The 22,648-nt window shown below is 35.2% G+C and overlaps 1 protein-coding gene across 1 annotated transcript; it reads right to left on the bottom strand.

Annotated features, from left to right (window-relative positions):
* Window positions 1–1,328: 1,328 nt before the first annotated feature.
* On the bottom strand, window positions 1,329–2,522 carry LOC141680661 (uncharacterized). Its single transcript, XM_074486828.1, has 6 exons — window positions 2,379–2,522; window positions 2,029–2,296; window positions 1,841–1,937; window positions 1,683–1,754; window positions 1,458–1,538; window positions 1,329–1,350 (listed from the first exon to the last, which is right to left on the bottom strand). The coding sequence occupies exons 1-6, from the start codon at window positions 2,520–2,522 to the stop codon at window positions 1,329–1,331; spliced, it is 684 nt and encodes a 227-aa protein (XP_074342929.1).
* Between the last annotated feature and the right edge of the window lie 20,126 nt (window positions 2,523–22,648).

Genomic DNA, 22,648 nt, shown 5'->3' with positions numbered 1-22,648 from the left:
CGTCGAAAAGTTCAAGACCAGGAATTGAAAAGAGGGGTAAGTTTTCGACCTAGATCCAGGTCGAAAGTTCGACTAAGATCCTAGTCGAATTCCAGGTCGTGGATCCTAGTCGAACTCCTTCGACCAGGATTGCAAGACTGACCCATATTTTCGACTAGGATCCAGGTCGAAATTTCGACTAGGATCCTGGTCGAAAAAGGGCTGAAAGTCTGAAAAATCCCAGAAAAATAAGGATAAATTCCAGAAATTAAAGGAAAAAATCCTGAAAATTAAGAAAAAATCCCGGAGTCTAGGGAAAAATTCCTGGAAATTAAGATAATTCCTGAATAAAGGGAATAAAAGTAAATTGTTGTAAACGTGTAGGTCGCTCCACACTTTACGCAAAACGATACCCAGTAAGGGAATAAGTGAACTTAACTTTCGCGAAATCTTATACGGTTTCTCAAAAGTTGGGGGGCAAATGATAGGGATGAATAAATCCTGATTATATAATTAGTTATTACAGTTTGGGCTCCAAGGCCCAATAAGAAGATGTATGACATTCAGACCAGAAAGGTTAACATGTTGATCAGGCCTGATGGACCGGATCAGGTCTGATGAGACAAAGAAGGCCCAAAAACCCTGATTATTTATTAAATTCGTAATTAATAAATAAGGGAGAAAAACAGCTATTAAGATAAGTCCTAGTGGGGATATAAATCCTTGTAGATTGGCCTCAAGGGGACCTAAAAGGATAAGGAATCAGTTTCCTACTATCTAGGACTCCAAAGTCCATTCTAATTACGAGACTTGCCCACCAAGTCTCCTATACCAAGTCCAATTCAAGGACTTCCAACATCTATATAAGGGGTCTCACCCCACAAATTAGAACTACATTTTTTGGCTTGATTCTCTAATTCACAGAGATACGTAGACATCTCGTAAAGGCAGAGTTAAGCTACGAAACACGAGAGCAGGCATTAAAGGGCTTGAGCTCACGTACCTTAGTAATAAATACAACAATTATATATATTAGTTTTTTATCCATAACAAATAGCAAAATGTAAAATTATATTTACATGTCATAAGTAAACATTGATTTCGGCAATGACATATAACAAATGATTAGATGAGTAAAACATTCATATGAGTCTACATTAAAATTAATTTCAATTCATAAGAGAAAGTTTGGCTGAATATTGAAATCTCAAAACAATCATCTTTGAAATGATAAAAACTCAAATGTAATGCAAAATAGCAGACATTCCATTATACAATCCGCCTAAAACTTATTATCAATAACTTGAATGCAAATGCGTAGGGAAGACTTCACGCAAAAAGTAGTTTATTTAGACTGCTCCACCAAGTATCCTATAAACACAATAGTACAGAGCATATTCATCAGAGTTTATACAACTCAATCATGTTTATATCTCTCCCAATAGTAATAATTTACATTACGCAAAAAGTGTTTATACCTTTGCCTCAACACTTCAACAACCGGATGATTAATATTTAAATAAATCTGCAACATGATGAATTTCTTATCTGCAGCGAACCTATTAGACGCAGTATACCAATAATCTTTAGTTTACACCATGAAAAAAATTTATAGTTTCTAGTAAAGATATGTAGATTGAAAGTAAATGGAACCATTTTGGATTAGTGGCCTCATTGTTGTCAGTATCACTATTGGAGGATACATAACATTTCCTTCTAGCGCATTAGCTACATCATCAGTAAATTGATCCCAAACACAAATCTTAACCACGTTGCTAATATGGAAACAAAGATAGACAATCATATCAACATTGGAAAACACTGATCAAAACTACATTTAATAGTGAAATGATGGTCTTACCTGCCATCAAATAACTCAAAACGAAGAAAATTTTTCTCACCAAATCGTGTATAAACTTCCTTTACTGGTTCAATGTTTTGAGCCATTCCAACAATATCTATGCAGTGTCATGTAATTAGAATTTTTAAAGGATCATTTAAAATAAAAACAATTGTGTGATAAGATACATAAATACCTATAGCATGTACAGGGGGCACATGACATTGTAAGTTCAGAAATCTCAGGAATAGTCTTAAGCTCAAACTTGTGCCTTGGAATGGTATTTACTTCAAAAGGAACTGGATGGACAGTGGTATCATGTGCGAAAATAATAATCTTATCAGAAGATATATGTATCAAAAGTCCAGCAGGCTCCATTACTATAAAGTTGTGAATATCATATGCGTTTCCTTCAAGTATGATATTGCTAACATCATGCCAAATCACACGATTCACAAATGCAAAGACATTAAAATCCTGCATAATATTGGCTCATTAAGAAACTCTTCTATATAAACATTGATCATATACTACTACTTTATAAAGTGAACGACATTACCTCAGAATCAAGCAAAATTATATTAACACCTCGAAATTGTTGAATGTGAGAAAATGAAGGCCACATTCGAGTAATACATACACGAACCCTCCAATCAGTCCTAGTGCTATCAACTGAAGCAAGATTATTTTCCATGTCAGCCATGAGAAAGATTAACAACAACCAAATGATTATTAAAGGGCTAAATAAATTAAACACTCATAGAATATAAGTTAACCATATATATAAGAGGATTAGTATGTCAACCATGGATTTAGGTACATGATTGATGTTAATCTAGTTAGCGAAATATTTACATATGAGTTTGTTAGGATTTGGGTTCCGCATAAGTAAACCTGTAAGATATATTTGTGATGTCATGACTAATCTGATGTGTTTAGTTTCAGAACTTAATATCAGGACTTATCAGGACTTAATAGAAATCAGAGCTTACTGAAGTCATAACTTATATCAGAACTTAAGGCCGTCAGGATTTATATCAGGACTTAAGTGCGGGTACTTCAGATAAGGAATGCGGCTAATTTATAGGAGAGGATCTGGACTAAAACACTGGAAGATATGCTTTAGAGTTGGAAGACTAGAAGACTTGTAAAAAGATAATATCTGATTGATATATTTTAGGAGACATAATTATATTCCATATCAATTAGAAAATATCTTGTAACTGTGTACTATATAAACACAACTTAGGGTTTACACTATATGTGTTATCATTCACGAGAAGATTATTCATTATAACCTAGCAGCTCTTAGTGATATTGTTCATCACTGAGAGAGTAGTTTAACCTACTTTGTAACAGAGCTTATTATATTGAATAAACTTGATTACTGTTACATACTTTGTGTTCTAAATCTATTTGATTGTATAAACACTATATTCAACCCCCTTCTATAGTGTTGTGTGACCTAACAAGTAACAAGTGGTATCAGAGCCTCTCTGTTGATATACAAACAGTGAGATCCAGTTTACAATCATGTCTGATGAAACACAAACTCCACCTAAGCCCACCAAAACTCAAGACACTTAAAACAATCAAACCCACAGTCGATATGAAACCATTAGGGTTCCCATACTGAGAGCATCTGAGTATCCTATATGAAAGGTAAAGATGGCTATGTTTCTGGAAGCCATAGATGCAGAATACCTTGATAAAATTAATGATGGACCATATAAGCCTATCAAGCTCTCTGTTGCAGTTGCTGATCAACCAGCAAAGATCATACCAAAGGAGAAAGGTGATTACACACATGAAGACATCTCATCTATTGCCAAGGATGCAAAGGTAAGGCATTTGCTGCATAGTGCAATTGACAATGTCATGTCAAACAGGGTAATTGGATGCAAGAATGCAAAGGAGATATGGGATGCTTTGGAAACAAGATGCCAGAGAACTGCCGCCATCAAAAAGAACAGGAAGACAATACTCACACAGGAGTATGAGCGCTTTGACTCAAAATCTGATGAGTCACTAACTGATTTATATGACAGACGTGCCAAACTATTGAATGATCTATCACTGGTGGACAAGGAATATGATCTTGAAGATTCAAATCTAAAATTCCTTTTAGCTCTTTCTGAAAATTGAGATTTGAAGTCTACTACCATAAGAGACAAATATGACCTTGCTGAAACTACTCTTGATGAAATTTATGGTATGCACAAGACTCGTGAACTTGGGATGGATCAAAGGAGCAAAAGACATGAAATAAAGTCAAAGACAATTGCTCTTAAAGATGAGGAGGAATCTCCTAAAGTGGTTGTCTCAAAAAGGGGCAAATGAAAGGCTCTTATCATACAGTCTGATTCAGAATCATCAGATTCTGATGAAGATGATTCAGAAACTGAAAATTTATCTGAAGTAGATGTTGATGCAGAGATGATGCAGCTGTGTGCTCTTATGGTGAAGGGTATCACCAAGATAGCCTACAAGAAATTCAGAAAGGGTAAGAAGTTTTCCAGGAAAGGTGGAAGCTCTGAAAAGAAATGGTTCAGAAAGTCTAAAGGCAAAGGAGGAAAGTCTGATAGAGGAGACAACTCAAATGTCAAATGCTACAATTGTGGTGAAAGAGGCCACATCTCTCCTGATTGCAAGAAAGGAAAAGGTGATAAAGGCCAGGCACTTGTCACAAAGAAGAAAAACTGGGCAGACACCTCAGATTCTGAAGAAGAGGTGAACTATGCCTTGATGGCAAATGCTGATAGCAGTTCTGAAACTGCTAAACTGAAGGTACCTCTTTCAACTCTTGCTTATCATACTGATGATATTACTGAGTTGAGATTATATCTTAAAACCATGTTAATTAGTTTTAGAGATCAGACTTTAGAAAATGAAAGATTAAAATCTGAAAGTCTTGCTCTTAAAAACAGAAATGACTACTTAGAAAAGGAATTAGTTTTTCTTCATCAAACTCAGAAAGAAAGAGATGATTCTGTGTATGTTAAGAATGAATTGCTAAAACTGAATGAATCTCTAAAAACTGATTTAGAAAAGGAAAGAGAAATCATCAGGATTTGGACTAACTCAGGCAGAACAACTCAGAAAATCTTAGAAAATGGAAATTGGAAAGAAGGACTAGGTAACCTAGATGATAAAGAAGAAAATGAAACTGTGTCATCTAAACCAAACTTTACCAAGAAAGCTGAAAAGCCTAAAGTTAATCCTGTTAAGTTTGTAGCAAAAACTGTTATGTCTGATTCTGAAAAGATGAAAGATTCTAAGACAGAAGTCAAAGAAAAGTCAACTTCTGACAAATTAAAACAGGACAAACCAGCTTCAGTAAACATAGGTTTGATGACAAAGAAACAGCTTAAGTATTATAATATCCGGGATATCGCGTGTAATTATTTTTTTTATCAATAAATCACATAATAATCATATAAAAATTATTTATTAATAAAGTATAAGTATGTTAATTTTATTATGACTAGAATAAAATATAGACAATTACGGTATTTTTCTGGTAATTTTTGGACTGTTATATGATTTTATATTGATTTATGAATTTATTTATTATTTTCTGAATAATTACAAAATAATCCTATAAAGTCGGGAATCGCCCGACTTCAACCGTTTTTACGTTTTTACAACCCGAAACTCTTTCGAAAACTCCTTCCTATCCTAATCTAGTAATTCCGGACATTTTCCGTGTTATGACTTTTTCAATCCGGATTACGGTTTGACCCGTGCGCGGCCCGATGCACAATTTTCGATACGATAATTATTTCGATGTACCAACAAAACCCGTATTCTCGAAAGACGGGATATTATTACGTTATTTTCATATGTAGTGTTTTATAAGAATCCCGGTTTGGATAATTATCCAATACGAGTATCAAATCGGATCATTTTTGCAGTTACTTAGCGGCTAAGTAACTAATTTAACGATCCAAAATGAACCAATATTCCAAAAATATATATAGCTCTTTTATCATTTATTTTTTCGTATACTCATAATCAGTCAATACAACCCCGTAAAATACAGAGAAAATGTCGAATTCACGTCGCGTTCTTCATAATCAAATGTACGAACGAAGGCGTTATCGAACTTCGATTCGGGCGTGTAATATATCAAAACAAAGCTCTCGAAAAGACCTTTCTGAATCAACCATCACTTTTGGTGCAGAAATCAAGGTTAATTTCGTATTTATTTATTTATTTCGAATTATTTAATGATTAAATTGTGATTTTTTTGTTCTTGATGTTTTTGATATGATTGGATGGCATAATCATGTAGATCTTTTCTTCCTGGTCAGTTTGGTATATTATATGTCAAAAACCGAGTTCAATAACATGTCCAAATGGTGGTTTGATTCTCGAATTTGTCAATTAGGGTTTATGAACTATGAATGTTATTAACTGATTTTAGGCGTTTTTAATCTAGGAGTTATTGATGTAAATTGATTACACTAGCTTATAGATCGTGAAATAAGAAATCGATTTGTGTATATGTGATTAACAGACGGTACCTGGAAAGGCCTCGCCGGAAAAATAAACACAGCAGCGTCGGAATTTTTGGAACAAATTTTTCAGAAAACTCTGTGATCGGTTGGATAAACTGGTTGCAGAAATGACCTCTGTGTGATTAGTAGTATATTTCCTGTTAAAATCGTGAATTTCTGGATTGATTTTAGGCCCGCCGGAAAAGCTCCATGGCGGCGGCCATGGAGTTCCGGCCGGCGAGGGAGGAAGACGACGGGGGGTGGTAAATTACCACTTGACCTCTGTGTTTGTGCAGAAATTTCAGATTAGTCCCTGTAATTCTAATTTTTTATAAAAAATATATTCCTGTTTTAATTATTTTTAAAAACAGTATTTTCTTTTTATAATTATTTTCAGAAATTGTTTTTAATTGTTTAAATTCCAAAATTCATTATATATTATTCTGAAAATTATTTTTAATTCAAAATAAATATTAATTATTTAATTAATTAATTTTAGTTGATAATTAATTATTTAATTAGTCAATTAATTTAAATATTAATTGATTAATTAATTTAATTAGTTATTAATTAATTTTAATTGATTATTTAATTAGATTTAATTATTTAAAAATTCCGAAAAATAGTTTCGGGCTTTAAAATATTATTTAAAATTATTTTCAAGGCTCGATAATTATTATAAAATTATTTTAAAGTCAGATTTGGGTGTTCGAAACCTAATATTTAGTTATAAAATGATTCAGAGTCCCATTTTAATTCCGAAAAATGTTCAAAAATTCGTGTTAAATACCTAGAAAATCATTTTGACTCTGAATCTTCTTTGAAAAAAATTATTTTGATCGAATATCTTGTGTTCTATATGCTACGTGCTATCTGATTGATGTGTTATATGCCTATGTGGTTATTGATAGGCTGTTTTAGTCATAACTTTCAATCCGCAAATCGGATTTGGGTGAAACGAAGGTTAGATAAAAACTTATATCGTCTATGTGTTGATTAGAATAATATGAGTATGAATAATTGATAGATACTTGTGATGTCTAGCAGAGTCAGCGAGGCATAGAAAAGGAAACCAGTGATCCATAAATAGAATCGAAGCGTAGAAAGAGAAGGCAAGTGAATGATAAATAGAAGAAAGGCATAGAAAGAGAAGGAAAATGGTTGATGAGTAAAACTGTTAGATGAGTACAAGTAAAGTGGAAATCATTGGTGATAAGGCAAGTACTTCTGAACCTTCTTTAAGATATATTGCAAATATTTTCGAACTGTTTCATAATATGTCGCTATTATTCAAAATAACTCTTGTTTTATATTGCAAGAACCTTAAACTATTTAACCTTGAACCCTGATTCTTATTGATCTTGAGCCATAAGCCTTATTCTTCATAAACCATTGATTATTGAATTCCCAGATACGAGCCATACACATACGATACTACTCCACAAATACATATCTACCACATACTGATTCTGATATTGAATTTTTTAACATACCAACCCCTATTCCTTGTTTAACAGAAGAACAATTCTTGGAACCGTTGAACCCTTGGTCTTCTGCTTTCTGATTCTTTCCTTGATTGAAAGCCAATCTTTTTGAATTCCCCGTTATGCCTTCATGGTGTTATGAATTACCCTATGCTTCAAGATAAATGTTGTTTATGATTCAGCTTATTGATTTACATTGGTTATCATATTGAATTATTTTAGAATTGGATGGTTTTATAAATATGGACCAGATTCGTGGTCAGACCAGATTCATGGTCATAATAGGCCAATACGTGCCTTGGATCCAGTATATTGAGCAAAGTTGGGAGCCTTGCTCGGGGTTAGTGCGTGACTGATCAGCAGCCTAACCTTGGTTTTTAAAATGAAAAGTGAATATCCAATTCTAATCATTGCTTATTCAGAAACTTGATTCTTCTGAATCATTTCAATTGGTGATTTTTTAACCTCAATTGTTGCTATTATTACTTGCCGAGCTAGTGTTAGGTCACACAACACTGTAGAAGGGGGTTGAATACAGTGTTTATACAATCAAATCGATTTGAACACAAGTATGTAACAAAGATGAAGTATATTTAATAAACTCTGTTATAATATGAACTGTTGTTCTCTCTCAGTGATGAACAAATATCACTAAGAGCTGCTAGGTTATAATGAATAATGTTTCTCGATAATGATAACACATCTAGTATAAACCCTAAGCTATATTTATATATTATACAGTTACAAGATATCTTCTAATTGATATAGAATATAATTTTGTCTCTTAAAATATATCAATCAGATATCTTCTACAAGTCCTCTAGTCTTCTAACTCTTTCCATGCATATCTTCTATTGTTTTAGTCCAGATCTTCTCTCCTGTAAATCAGCCGCATTCCTTATCTGAAAGTCTTCCCGCACTTAAGTACTGATATGTATCTTCTGACACCTTAAGTTCTGATATTAAGTTCTGACTTCAGTAAGTCCTGATTTCCAGTAAGTCCTGATAAGTCCTGTTGTTAAGTTTTGAAAACTAAACATAAATTAGATTAGATATGACATCTCAAATATATCTAACAATCTCCCCCAACTTGTAAATTATGAAAAATATACAAGTTAATAGATTTGATGATGTCAAAAACATTTAAGTACAAATGCAATGAGAGTTTAATAAGAAAACTAACTACAACTTACGGTCCTTGTAGCTTTTACCAATCTTACTGAGTCAATCTGAATCCAAAGTGATTCTTGACAAAGTTTGATATCAGATTTTTTTCTTTATTCCTCAGGACTTGAGATAATGTAGCTTTTACTTGCTTCAATTCTTCACCCTGACTTCCAATCTGGTAGATTGCAGTCCTAAGTGCTGAGATATGGTTTCTTTCCAAACCATCACCCAGTATTATTACCCTTAGATGAGAAGAATCTTCATTGTAGTACATACATTTCTCTTTCAAAATCACTTCAAGTTTAGCAGAATCCTTCTTCATTGGAACTTCACTTCCATCATCTTTAACTATGTTAGGAATGAATTCTATAACCCTTGAACCAGAATTTCTTGCTTTATCTCTTATGGTCTTCAATATGAAGTTTGACCATCTCCTGGTAATATTAGACTTTATCTCTAAAAGATAATGAAAGAATTGAAGTTCTTTCAGAGATTTATTCAACACATCTGATTCAGACATTTGATATGTTCTTCCATCTTCAAGAAATAGAATCAGATTTTCTTTGACATTATGCTTGTCATGAGCATCCAATACCACTTGAACAGAGATAACCTTATCAAGGTGTTACTGTGTAACATCTTCAAGAGGTTTGTCAGTCAACAAAAATGGATCTCTTGTAAGCACTTCAACTCCTGTCTTGATCTTAGCTTCATCAGAACTTAGTCCAGCTCTGTCTCTTGCTTCTCTGGCTTTTAATCCAACAGTCATGAAATCAGATAACAATTGGCTTTTCTTTGGATCTGATGGTTTGACATTCTTCCATAGGAGTTTCTTTTTATCAGCAACTTTCATCTTGTCTAAATCAACTTGAGCACTGTCAGAGATTGATTTCTTTATGACTTGATCAGAATTTGCTGTTTCTTCTGTTGCTTGCTATTTTTCACTCTGAATAACTTGAGCTTTGTCAGAGGTTTTCTTGGATTCTTCAGTTATTTTCCTTCTTTTCAGAGTTTGAACATCTTCATCTTCAACAGCAGTATCATCATAAACTTGAACCAGTTTGCATACAGGTTTTATCAGGATTTGAGGAATTTTCATCTCCCGTGGCTTTGTTGGTTCATCAACTTTTCCTTTCCCTTTATCTTTGGGATCAACTTGTGATCTAGTCTTGGGCTTTGAATCCTCATAATTTGACTTTTCCTTGATCACAATGCCTTTCTCCTTAGGCCATGGAGGTTTCTTTGCAACATAAGCTTTAGACTTTAGATTTGTCTTCTCAGCTGCAAATCTAGCTTCTTCCTCCTTGAGTGTTTCCAAATCCATTCCAGGATTATGTTTGAGAAATAATCTTCTAGAAATTTCCTCATCAAGTGTCTGGATTTTAGGATTTTTTAGTAGATAATAGTCTGCTTTCCCTTTAGCTTCAGAGTTTGCAAGAACTTCTGAGAGTCTTGACTTTCAGCTTGGATCAGAACATCAGAACCTGATATCAGATTTTGATTGTCAGAACTTTCTTTCAGACTTGAGCATCTACAGCTTCAGAACTTATCTTCTTCTGTAAAGAAGATTTTCCAGCATTAGAAATTAGTTTCCTTGAAGAAACTTTGATGTTTTTCCCTTGACCTTGAACTTGACCTCTACCGTTGCTAGGGTTTCCCTGGTCATCAGCTTCATCATCTTTCTTCTTCAGTACTTGATCATTAGAGCATTTTGACTTAACTACCTTCTCCCCCTTTTTGGCATCATCTGATAGTAGGAGAGAGAGATTAAGTTCTACTGAAGATTGAATTTCATTCATTTGAGTTTGCTGAGAGGCTTGATTTTGCAGGACCTCAGTGATTTGAGCCTGTTGCTTTTCCTGAACCTTCTCAATTGCTTCAACTTTCTTATGAATAGGTCTTATAAGTCTTGACTTGTCTAATTTGAGAGTCATATCTAGCTTTTCAGCTGATTCCAGAAGTTTGTCAACTTTTTCATGAGTTTGTGAATGTAGACCTTGAAGAGATCTTGTACTCAGAGCTGTAACCTTGATTTGAGTCTTGAAATCAGAGTTTGACAGCAACTCGTCAGCTTTTGACATATGCTCTGTTAGAACTTTAGAGCTTGGAATAAAATCTGATTCATTCCACTTCTTGGTCCACTCAACACCTCTATGAGTTTCTTCCCAAGGAACAGGAGCATCTTGTTCAACAAACTTCTTAATTAATGCTTCCTTTCCAATAATAGGAGCTGGAGTGTTAACTGGAGCTGACTCTCCAGAACTTGCAGAAAACTCATCATTCTCTGACAACACAAGTGTGTGTGTAACAGAAGGAGATGTTGTAACAGCTTCATCTAAATTCTGATCTTCAGGTTCCTGATCAAGAATTGATGTAAAAGGTATCTCAGCCTGTAAGATTGGAGAATTAACAGTAGATGGCTGAGCTGTAGTTGGAGCTTCCAGATAGAGCACAGTTAGAATGTTCAGATTATGGATATCAATTTCAGGACTAAATCCTGAATCTTCAACTGTTGTGTCTTTAACTGTAGAGACAGGAGGTGTAACTACTGTTTCTGGAACAGTGTCTTTAGCTTGAGTTGGGGATGTCAAAGCTTCAATTATAACAGGTTCTGATGAGATCAGAGGTTCCTGATCCCCTTCCTCAGCTTCTTGAGTATCCTCAGATGGAGGTTATGCCAAATGCCTTCCTGCCCTCTGTTTCTTTGATCTCCTGGATGGTGTAGGAGTTTCCTGAGTAGCATAAGAGTTTGTAGTCCTTTTCCTTTTCAAAATATCTGAACCCTCAGCTTTAGACTTTTTCTGATGGGTTGACCCTTCAGCTTCTTTTTCTTTCTGTAAAACCACATTTTCAGCTTCCACATGCACAGGTTCCGATGCATGACCCTGTGCTTCTTCATCATCTGATTCATCCCTTAGAATCATCCTTCTTCTCCTTGGTGGAGATTTAGGAACAAAATTTGCTCTTTTAGGCCTTGAGGATGAAGGTCTGATGGTAGGTGCTGATGGCTGTTGTTGTGAGAATTGTGCTGGTTGGAAGTATGTTATGATGGTAGGTTGAGTTGGTTGAGATTGAGAAGTTTGAGATGTTTGTGTAGTAGTTGTAGGTGCTGATGGAGGTTGGGATGGTTGTACATCAGGATATATGGCAGCATAGGTGGTTGGATTAGAGTTTACTAAGACTTGTTTAACTGATTGAGGGATTTGGATGGGTCTTAGTACAGTCTTCTTATTATCAGTAGATAATAAGTCAGTGAAGGCCCTTTTTGCAAGTTTAAATGGTTCAATCAACTCACTTGCTAGTTGGGGTGCATCAGAGCAACAAAAACTGCATAAAAGCTGACAGAATCTAGCAAAATAAACTGTATTTCTATCTTTTGTCATCCTATCACCTATGAAACCTAGTACAACACTAGCATAATTAAAATGAGATTGAGTAATTAGAGCATACCCAATTTGCTAACTTAGGATAGGGATTGCATCAAAATTGAAGCACTTGTTTGCAAAAGCCTTGGTGATGCAGTCAAAGAAGAAACTCCACTCCCTCCTGATGTGGGGTCTCTTTAATTATCCCAGCTTGGACAATGATTTTTCATAACCCAGATTAGCCATCATCTGTTGAAGAGCTGGCTCCTCAACTGTTGAAAAAGTGCAGTCTTCTGGCAGATGTAGAGCTTGACGAACTGTAGACACAGTCACCACATGTTCATCCTCCCCTGTTGTGAAAATAATACTAGGGGACCCATTTGCACCACCATCATCATACATACCACTCCTCCAGAACTCCAGCACTTGAGTTCCTGAGATTAATTGAGGTTGGGTCAATGCATACCCAATCTCACTGTTAGCAAGGAAGTCCTGAACGAAGTGAAGATCTGATGGGGCTTCGTCCTTGCTAAGAATAGCTAAGCAGTTGTTAGGAACAAACTTAGCTCCATTGAAAATGATTTCTTTTGGTGCCATTCTTGTGAAAAATTAAGTGAGAATAGTGTGTACACAAAGTGTTTGATAAAATGCCTGTGAGAAGATAGAGCTTCAGAGAATATTAGCGGGTGAGAGAAAATAAGAGAGATGAGAGAATGAGAAAAGTAGGTAAAAGATTAGAAAATCTTTTAACTTTCTTATTTATACAGCCCACGTGACTACAACTATATTTTTGAAGCATGACAGACAATTTACACCTGGCAACATGTGAACAGTCAGTAAATAGTTAAAGCAGTAGTTAGTAGGCACGAGAAATAAGCAGTAATTATTGTGCACATGCAGTTTTTCAAGACAAACACGTTTCCCACTAAATAAATGATTATGACTGTTTTTATCTCACTTAAATATATTCTGATAAAATATGACCGTTCAGTATTACCCCAAATAAGTCAAGTAAATAAATAATGCCACATAAGTATCAGAGTTTCCATCAGGATTTAATATCAGAACTTGACTAAAATCAGATTTTAACGGTCATCAGAACATGGCTTCTGTACTCAAAAAGTGAATGTCTGTTACTGTAATTCTCCACACAAATACTAATTTATTTTCTTTAGAGTTTAATCATCAGAATTTCCATCAAAACTTGTCCTCAGAATTTATGCAAATAATACTTAACTATTTGTCAAAAACAACTTAATCACCACAGTAATTTTCATCATTTACATGGAGTGAGAGTGTGTGCATTTACAAATGATCAGATAATGATTAAAGTCTTATAAACTTCAGTATATCTTAGAAATAAGTCATAACTGAGAAAAGTGCTTAAAATCTGTCTTTAATTATGAAGTCTACTGTAGAACAAATTTATGCAAGAGTCCACCTCAACTGTTTGTGCTCATTTTATGCATCTTCTACATTCTTTTTACAGTGGCTTCTCAGTGTAAGTGAGTCACAACTGCTATCAGAATTTATGCTATTATCCGAGTATTTCTCCAGTAATTAGAGAATGTGAAAGTCACCAAGAAAAATTTATTTGCTTTTCTAATGCATATAACTTAATACCAGCAATGCACTTGGGTCTTCCCTTCCACATATTTACTCTAGATCTCAAAGGAGTACCTGACTTCAATTTTTTTCTTTTCTTTTCTTCAGATAAGTGAGGCTTATCAAGCATGTAGTTCATCCTTAAGATTTACTGACATCAGAATTCGACAGATGAGAAGCAAGAATCTAGTTTGTGACTTAATAATAAGATACACAAAGTAAATTTGACTAAGCTCAAAATCAGAATTTGCCTGTGTTAATGAATTTCCACATAAATAACTAATTCAAACATGGGATTTCTAGTATATTAAATACTACTAGATCAGCATCTAGCACAGTAATCCTCATTGGATTGAATAGTCACAGAATATTTAAAACACTATCAGAATATATAGAATCACATCAGATAACAATCAGTATTTTAATATATTACAATTTAAGCACAGATTACATAAAGATAAGATAATCTGTAAATACTGATCATAAAGTCTGATGCATGAGAACAAAAACTAAGCACAGATTACATAGCGATAAGATAATCTGTAAATACTGATCATAAGTTCACTTATCTGATGCAGATTTTGAGAAAGAACCTGAAACCATTCTAAGTTCATTTACCAGTCTTGTAAAAGTAGCTTCACATAGTGGTTTTGTGATGATATCTGCTAGTTGTTTATCTGTTGGAACAAAATGAATTTCCACTGTACCTTCCATCACATGTTCCCTTATGAAATGGTACCTTATGCTGATGTGTTTTGTCATAGAGTGTTGAACTGGATTACCTGTCATAGCAATAACACTTTGATTATCACAATAAATGGGTATTTTAGAAAATCTAACCCATAATCCAGTAACTGATTTTTCATCCAAAGAATCTATGGACAACAGCTTCCTGCAGCAATATATTCTGCTTCTGCAGTTGATATGGAAATTGATTTTTATTTCTTGCTAAACCAAGAAACCAATCTGCCTCCAAGAAATTGGCAGCTTCCAATCTAGCAACTGGTGCAAATGTTTCATCATAATCAATACCCTCCTGTTGAGAGTAACCTTTAGCAACCAACCTTGTTTTGTTCCTTGTCATTATGCCATCACTATCAGTTTTTTTCCTGAACACCCATTTTGTGCCAATAATTGATCTGTTCTTTGGTCTTGGCACTAGGGTCCAGACTTTATTTCTTTCAAATTCATTTAACTCTTCCTGCATTGCTTGCACCCAATCAGCATCTTGAAGAGCTTCTTCCACTTTTTTTGGTTCAGTCTGAGATAGAAAAGAATGATAGAGACATTCATTTGATATTGCAGTTCTAGTTCTGAAACCTGCTTCAGGATCTCCAATTATTAAGTCAGTTGTATGTGATTTGGTCCACTTCCTTGCAGATGGAAGTTGATTTCTAGAACTGGATCCTCCCCCATGATCCATGCTATCTCCATCAGCATTTTCTGATGCCCCCTGTAGTTATGCTCTCTGAGACTTCAAAATTTGAGTTGGAACCTTCAGGATTTGAATAATCAGAGTTTTCAGAATTATCAGAATTTGGTTCATAGAACTTGATGAATCAGAACGTGAAGAGCCAGTGACAGGTTCTGATGCTTCTTGAGAGTCCTGAGTTGTGGTAGGATCTTCAGCTTGCTCCCCCCGGATAGGTGCATTTTCCCTTGGAGTAGTTACCACAGTTTCAATGACATCAGAACTTAACCCGTCAGAACTTACAGGATCAGGATTTAAGTCATCAGAATTTACAGAATCGGAATTTAAATCTTCATTTTCAAATCTCAGCTGATCATGATCATTGAAATCTTAAAGTCCAGCAATCTTCTTATCATCAAAAGATACATTGATAGATTCCATTACAACCCTTGTTCTTAAATTGTAGACTGTGAAGGCTTTTGTGGAAAGTGGATATCCAACAAAAATTCCTTCATCAGCTTTTAGATCAAATTTTGACAGCTGTTCAGGATGAGTCTTAAGAACAAAACACTTGCAACCAAATATATGAAAGTATTTCAGATTTGGCTTTTTTTTCTTGTTTATGAGTGTAGCATTATGTGTAAAACAAGCAGTATGCACAGCTTTAGCCCAAAAGTATGTTGGTAGCTTTGCTTCATCAAGCATAGTTCATGCAGCTTCAATGAGAGCCTTGTTCTTTCTTTCTACAACTCCATTTTGTTGTGGAGTTCCAGGTGCAGAAAATTCATGCTTTATTCCATGCTCTTTGCAGAACTCTTCCATGATTGAATTCTCAAACTCAGTGCCATTATCACTTCTTATAATTTTGACAGAATCTTTGACCAATTTATCCAGCTGTCTGACATAATCAGTTATAGTAGATGCAGTTTCATTCTTCTTGTGCAAGAAATACACCCAAGTGTACCTTGTGAACTCATCCACTATAACTATAGCATATTTCTTCTTTACAATAGACATGACATTGACTGGACCAAATAGATCAACATGCAGTAGGTGATAAGGCTCAAGAATTGAAGATTCAGTTTTGCTCTTGAATGAAGATTTTCTTTGTTTTGCCTTTTGACATGAATCACAAAGGCCATCAGGAGCAAATACTGATTTTGGCAGTCCTCTCACAAGATCTTTCTTTACTAGCTCATTTATGTTGTAGAAATTTAAATGAGAGAGTCTTTTGTGCCAATTACAGCTTTCTTCAATTGATGCTCTACTCAACAAACAGATTGCAGAACCAACAGAACTTGTTTAAAGTCTGGCTTCATATATGTTACCATGCCTATAACCTTTTAGAACTACTTTGCCTGTAGAATTACTTACAACTTCACAGTGTTCTTCAAAGAAATCCACATGATAACCTCTATCACAGATTTGACTAACACTTAGCAGATTGTGTTTAAGTCCTGAGACAAGAGCTACTGATTCAATTTATGACATTCCTAATGTAATAACCCCAATTTTTGGAATTTTTTGAAACCCTTATGAATAGTGTTTTGCTGATTATGCTGAATAAGAAAACTTTTCATGCCATACTATGTAGGGGTTCTTTTATTGATCTTCTGGGATATTATTGGTACTCTATATGATATATAAGTGTATGTAAAGATCGTCAGAATCCAAATTTGAACCTTTTGATTTTTCCCGAAAATCCACCAGATATCGAAAGAATTGAGTATAAGGTAACAGGATAAAAATGATTTAAATTCAAGGATTTTAATAGAGGATCATAAAAAGGAATATAATGTATTGAGAAAGGTTAAAGTAACCTAAGTAATAAGATCCCGGGTATGATCTCTCAAATGATAAATGAAAACGAAAGTTAAGCGAACCGTATAACAAATCAGCGGTCATTAGCCAAATAATTAAAAGCTAATCAAAGAGATTAGTGGGGATGATGTCATCAAACCAATGAGAAGAGGACAAAGGAGGGAGGGTGACATCACATGGTGACATAAGCATGACCAAGCAAATGTGTTGTTGGTTGAATTAGAACCACACAAAAGTTACCATGGTAAAAGGTAATAAAACAAAACAAATCAAAAGCAACCAACCAAGTCAACCAACAATTCATTTTCACCAAAAACATAAAGCTATTTCATTTTCTTCATCTTTGCTCTTGGCTTTCAAGGAAAAAGCAAGGAAGAAAAATCCAAAGTCCAAGCTCCACTCAAGCATAAATTCCATGGTTTGGTTTATGGATTCTACATTTCATAACTTAGCTTGGGTATGATTTTAAGCTCTTGATTCAAATGGATTCATAGCTAATTAATTCACCAAAGATTAGGGTGAATAGTGTTTTCAAATTTTAACTTTGTGTTTCTTGATTTCATTTGCAAGATCAAGGTTATATAAGGATAGATCAAGGTTCTTTGAGGCTCCCTAGTAACTTTCCACCCTCCAATAAAGGTATAAATCTTCACACCCTTTAGTAATAAGTTTGAATGTTGAAGTTTGGAGATGGTTTGGATGGATGAGTAGTAATTTGAATGATAAGCATGATTCGAGCTTAATTGTTAAGTAGTTTAGTTAAATTTAGAGGTGTTATAATATATGTTTGGATTGAGATCCTTGAGCTTATTATGACTGAAATCAGTAGCATTGATGTGTATCTTGAGTTGTTATTGATTGGTAGTTGGATTGATATGATTTGGAATGGTAAAAATTTGGGAAATCGCGTAAACATAGATGTCGTAATGTCCGATTTACTTTAGACTGTTTTTGCTCTTAACATCAGGACCCTTGAACTCACTGTAAGGTTTTTACCATTGCCATTTTTAGATAGTTCATGTTACGAGCTTCGTTTTGATATGTGGTACGCTTGAATCTGATGTACGGTTTAGGAGAAACGACCGTTTTAAGTAATGGCGCTTCGCGACCGAACCATTACCCCTCGCCTTACTTTGAAACCTTGGTTAAGGACTTTAAATGACTAATTGGGGTATGAAGCAATTATGTTAAGTGGATTAGGCAGTTGGTAAGACCCTCGCGAAAGAGTCGCCTTAAAACTCATAATGGTTAATTTATTAAAAATGGTGGAGCCGAGGGTACTCGAGCGATTTAAGAGAATCAGTAAGCGCAAAACGAGCGTTAGAGTCTAAATTGGTTAAAGTATAGATTGATAAGTGACTTTGGTTTAATTCCAACTTATATGTTGTTTATAGGTTACCAGACTTGTCCCAAACCATTTGTAACCCCCATTCGCTCAGGCAAGTTTTCTACCCGTTATACTGTTGTTGTGATGTATATATGTATATGCATTATCTTGTGATAAGTGCATGATTGTTATTAGCAAATCTTGCGATATATTGGAGCATGTGATATGGTATATATGCATGCCTGTTTCGTAATCTTGATACATATATCTGTTGATTCAGTTGATAATACCTATGCTAGAGATAAGCGGTAATTGGCATATACCTTTAGTATAGGGGACCCAAAGGTAAACTTTTCTAAAACCGGGAGTCGAGGCTCCCGAGTATAATATATATTTATATATATATATATATATGAATAGTTTTCAAAACTATGAATCGAATAAGGTTTATTCGATAACTTTATTTTATTATTGAATATTATTTTGAATATTCATTCGAGGGCTTATGACCCCGTTTAATTATTATTGAATATTATTTTGAATATTCATTCGAGGACTTATGTCTCCGATTATTTACTAAATAATATTCTTTATTTTATTAAAGAATAATGTGTCGATAATCAAACTTACTTTTGATTATTCAAATAAGGATATTACTTTCGTATAAGTACATCTTTGATTATTTAAGATTCATTTCAAGTATAAGTTTTACAACTTCTACTTCAATTATTTTATAAAGATTATTCTTTATGGGAATATTATTTAAATAATAATATTCAGATATTTTCTAATATATTGGGACTGATTTATTTATTAAATCAGCATTACTCCAAACATTCTTAAAAATGTTTTGCGAGTCTTCAAAATGATTTTAAAAGTTAGAGCGGATCCCAAAACTTATTTTATATTTAAGATCCTCCTTGCGAAGGGGATTTAAATACTCGCTCAAAACCTGAGGGATCCGGCTCTGTGGTGTATTTTATATTCGCAACAAGGTTGCTATTTTGATAAAAGAGTTTTGATTACTTACCCAATACTCGGGAAGTAAAATTCTTGGAACAAGTTAATCCATTAACAGACATCGCCTGGGAAATATCGGTGAGTTTTCCTTTCCAACTAGATACGACTTCTTGGTGGAGCCGTATCAACAAGTTTCTACTTGGGGAAGGTGAGGACGAGCTTTACGTTTCAGAGTCATGGATTTCATCTGAACTCGGAGTGGCGTAAGTGGTCGAGTGGCGCCGGCCCAGCCTAATTATATTGGCCCAAATGGCCTGGAAGTTCCGCTAAGACGGTCCATTCCTTAGGAGTCCAGTGTTCGGTTGACAAGTAAATCCGACAGGTTCTCCTCTACATGTAGAAAATGGTGGGGTTGTACTACTGCAACTGATCATCGTAAGTGGTCTTCCTGGCGTGACAAACTCCCGTAATGAGTTCATCATCCAGTTGGATAATTCTGCAACACTACCCGTAGCTTTTCGATCGAAAGGCTACGAATGGGTGGTTGCCGAAGCATTGACAGGGTCAAACAGTTGTAATGGTGTTTCCATTGAATGAAGTATCTCGTAACTTCATTTCCTTTAAAAAAATATATTTCAAAGATTGAATCTATTCAAGTCTTAGCTTGTGGTCTCATCAATGGGATGACCTGTTGAAACTTATTATACTTTGAATAGTAATAGTTCAAGTAGATTTCTAAAAATGGTATAAGTATAATGAAGTAATTGGTAACTTCATCTTCCTTAAAACTTATATCCAGTAAGTAATTACCTTACACTTGATAAAGGATTCTAGTAAGTTATCCATTTAGATACTTGCATTATTGTTTACACTATATATTATCTTGCGAGCTGTAATGCTCACTCTTGCTTCATTTCTTCATCACACAACAAAAGTTAGGAAAGATGGCCAGACTCAAGCAGACCTAGCGCAAGCGCGTGGGAAGCGTCCCGCGTCTTCCCATTGATGTTGTAGCTGCTATAGCTGCAGAGGTAGATCTATTGGTAGATCAGGCATTCTACTTTTGGGAACCAAATATTGTATAATTATAACTTGTGGCAGATAATGGCAATTAACTGTAAATTTATCAAGTAATCATTTTGGGTTGTAATAACTTTTAAATTGTGGATTCAAGGACTTGTACTTATTTCAATTTCATCTCTGAGACTATAACGGGTTGTGGTGTGTGTTAGTGTGGGGTCATAGCATAAGGTTATTTATTAATTAAGTGAAGTGATATTGTGGAAAGAAAGACCGTGACGACCCAGATTCCCGACCCGGGATCTGGGGGTGTTACAGAAATGGTATCAGAGCCAAGCGTTATAAACCTCAGAGATGATGTGACGTTAAGATAATAAGTTCACTAAGATAATAAGAACTCTTGCCAAGTTCATAGTCGGACTACCTAACGTAGTACTGACAGTTAAAACCCTTATGGGAACCCTTATAAATATCGTGATAGAAGTATAGTTCGTTATCGTATATGGTAGCGGGACTCCGAACCCCGAGGTTGAGGAGCAACAACGCGATGATGTTTTATTACTTATTGGAGATCAGATTGTGGATCCGATAGAGCGTCCTAATGAGGGACCGGATGATGTTCATATTAAGGATGTAGTGGTTGAGGATGTTGTCCTAGAAGGGATTGTTACTGAGAAGAATCCCGTGGAGGATCCTGACAAGAATGAATAAAGGACCACTGAGGAATTGATGACTATGGTTAGGGAAACTACCAGAGGTAGGATTGGCCGGTTACTACCGGAGGTTCGTTCAAGTTTGTAAAGATAGTAGCCCCTTTAACGCGGCTTACTCGTAAGACTGAGAAGTTTGAATGGACAGAGAAATGCGAGAACAGCTTTCAAGAACTGAAGCAAAGATTGGTGATGGCCCCTATGTTGGCATTGCCGGATGGAAAAAGGAGATTTTGTGATTTGTATTGACGCTTCACATAAGGAATTATGGTGCTCTTATACATCACAACAAGGTACTCACGTACGCGTCAAGAAAATTAAGGGAATATAAAATTCGATATCCCCACCCATGAGCTTGGGCTCATGGCAATAGTTTTGCCCTAAAGATTGGAGGCACTACTTGTATGGAGAGAAGTGCGAGAATTACCTAAGCCATACGTGCTCTAGTACATTTTCACGCAGAAAGAGCTCAACATGCACCAAATAAGGTGGTTAGAGCTAATCAAGGATTACGATTATGAGATTCTTTATCATTCGGAGAAAGCCAATGTGGTGGCTGATGCCCTTAGTAAAAAGGAGAGACTCAAGATGATAATGTCTTTGAGAGAGTTAATAAGAGATTTTGAGAAAATGGAAATAGAAGTGAAGGTAATCGGAGCCGGTACCGAAAAGTTGTTTGAGATTGCAATACAACCCGAATTATTGGAAAAGAACATATTGTGCCAGAAAAAGTGATGAATGAAGGCAGAGAGCCAACAAATAGATAAAAGATTAATACCGAGAAAGATGATAAGGGAATAATGAGGTATTCCTACAGAATTTGGGTTCCAAATGTTCAAGAGCTTAAAGATGAGATCTTAGATGAAAGCTAGTTTGAGGAATAAGATTTAGAGCAAACCCTGAACGTGATAGTCAGGAAGGTCGCCATCAAGATAGAAGGAACCCATAACATGATGAAGTGGAAAATGAGGATTTAAAATATGTAGGATGACCCCGATTATGGGGAGGAGGAGGGAATGTTCAGACTAAGGAAACAGAAGTCGAGTAAGGAAAGGAGACCCGAGACGGTACTCCTATATGAAAATTTATGGACCTTTCTAGACAGAACTTAGACTATTATCCCCAACCACCACCCTGAGGAAACAATGCGGTGAGAAATTCTTTCAGGACCTTTAAGTCGCTAAGCTCTCAGAGTTCCAAGGAACAAGCTGACCCAGTCGAGGTAAGAGCCTGGCTAAAGGAAATATAGGAATCATTTGAGATTCTAAATGATTGACGAATCACAAAAGACTGTTTTTGTCACTTACCCTCCTAAGAGAGAGGCCACCCGCTGGTAAAAGGCCAAGGAAGACACGAAGCCAGAGGTTATAATAAACTGATTAAAGTTCAGTCAGTTGTTTTCGGGAAAGTACTTCCCAAGGTTATGGAGGTAGTGTAAAAGCTTTAGAGCCAGAACAAAG

Source organism: Apium graveolens, chromosome 8, assembly GCF_009905375.1.
Source record: "Apium graveolens cultivar Ventura chromosome 8, ASM990537v1, whole genome shotgun sequence".
In the NCBI taxonomy this organism is placed as follows: Eukaryota; Viridiplantae; Streptophyta; class Magnoliopsida; order Apiales; family Apiaceae; genus Apium; species Apium graveolens.
Note: the sequence above shows the minus strand (reverse complement) of the source record. Positions and strands in the feature narration are given on the sequence as shown.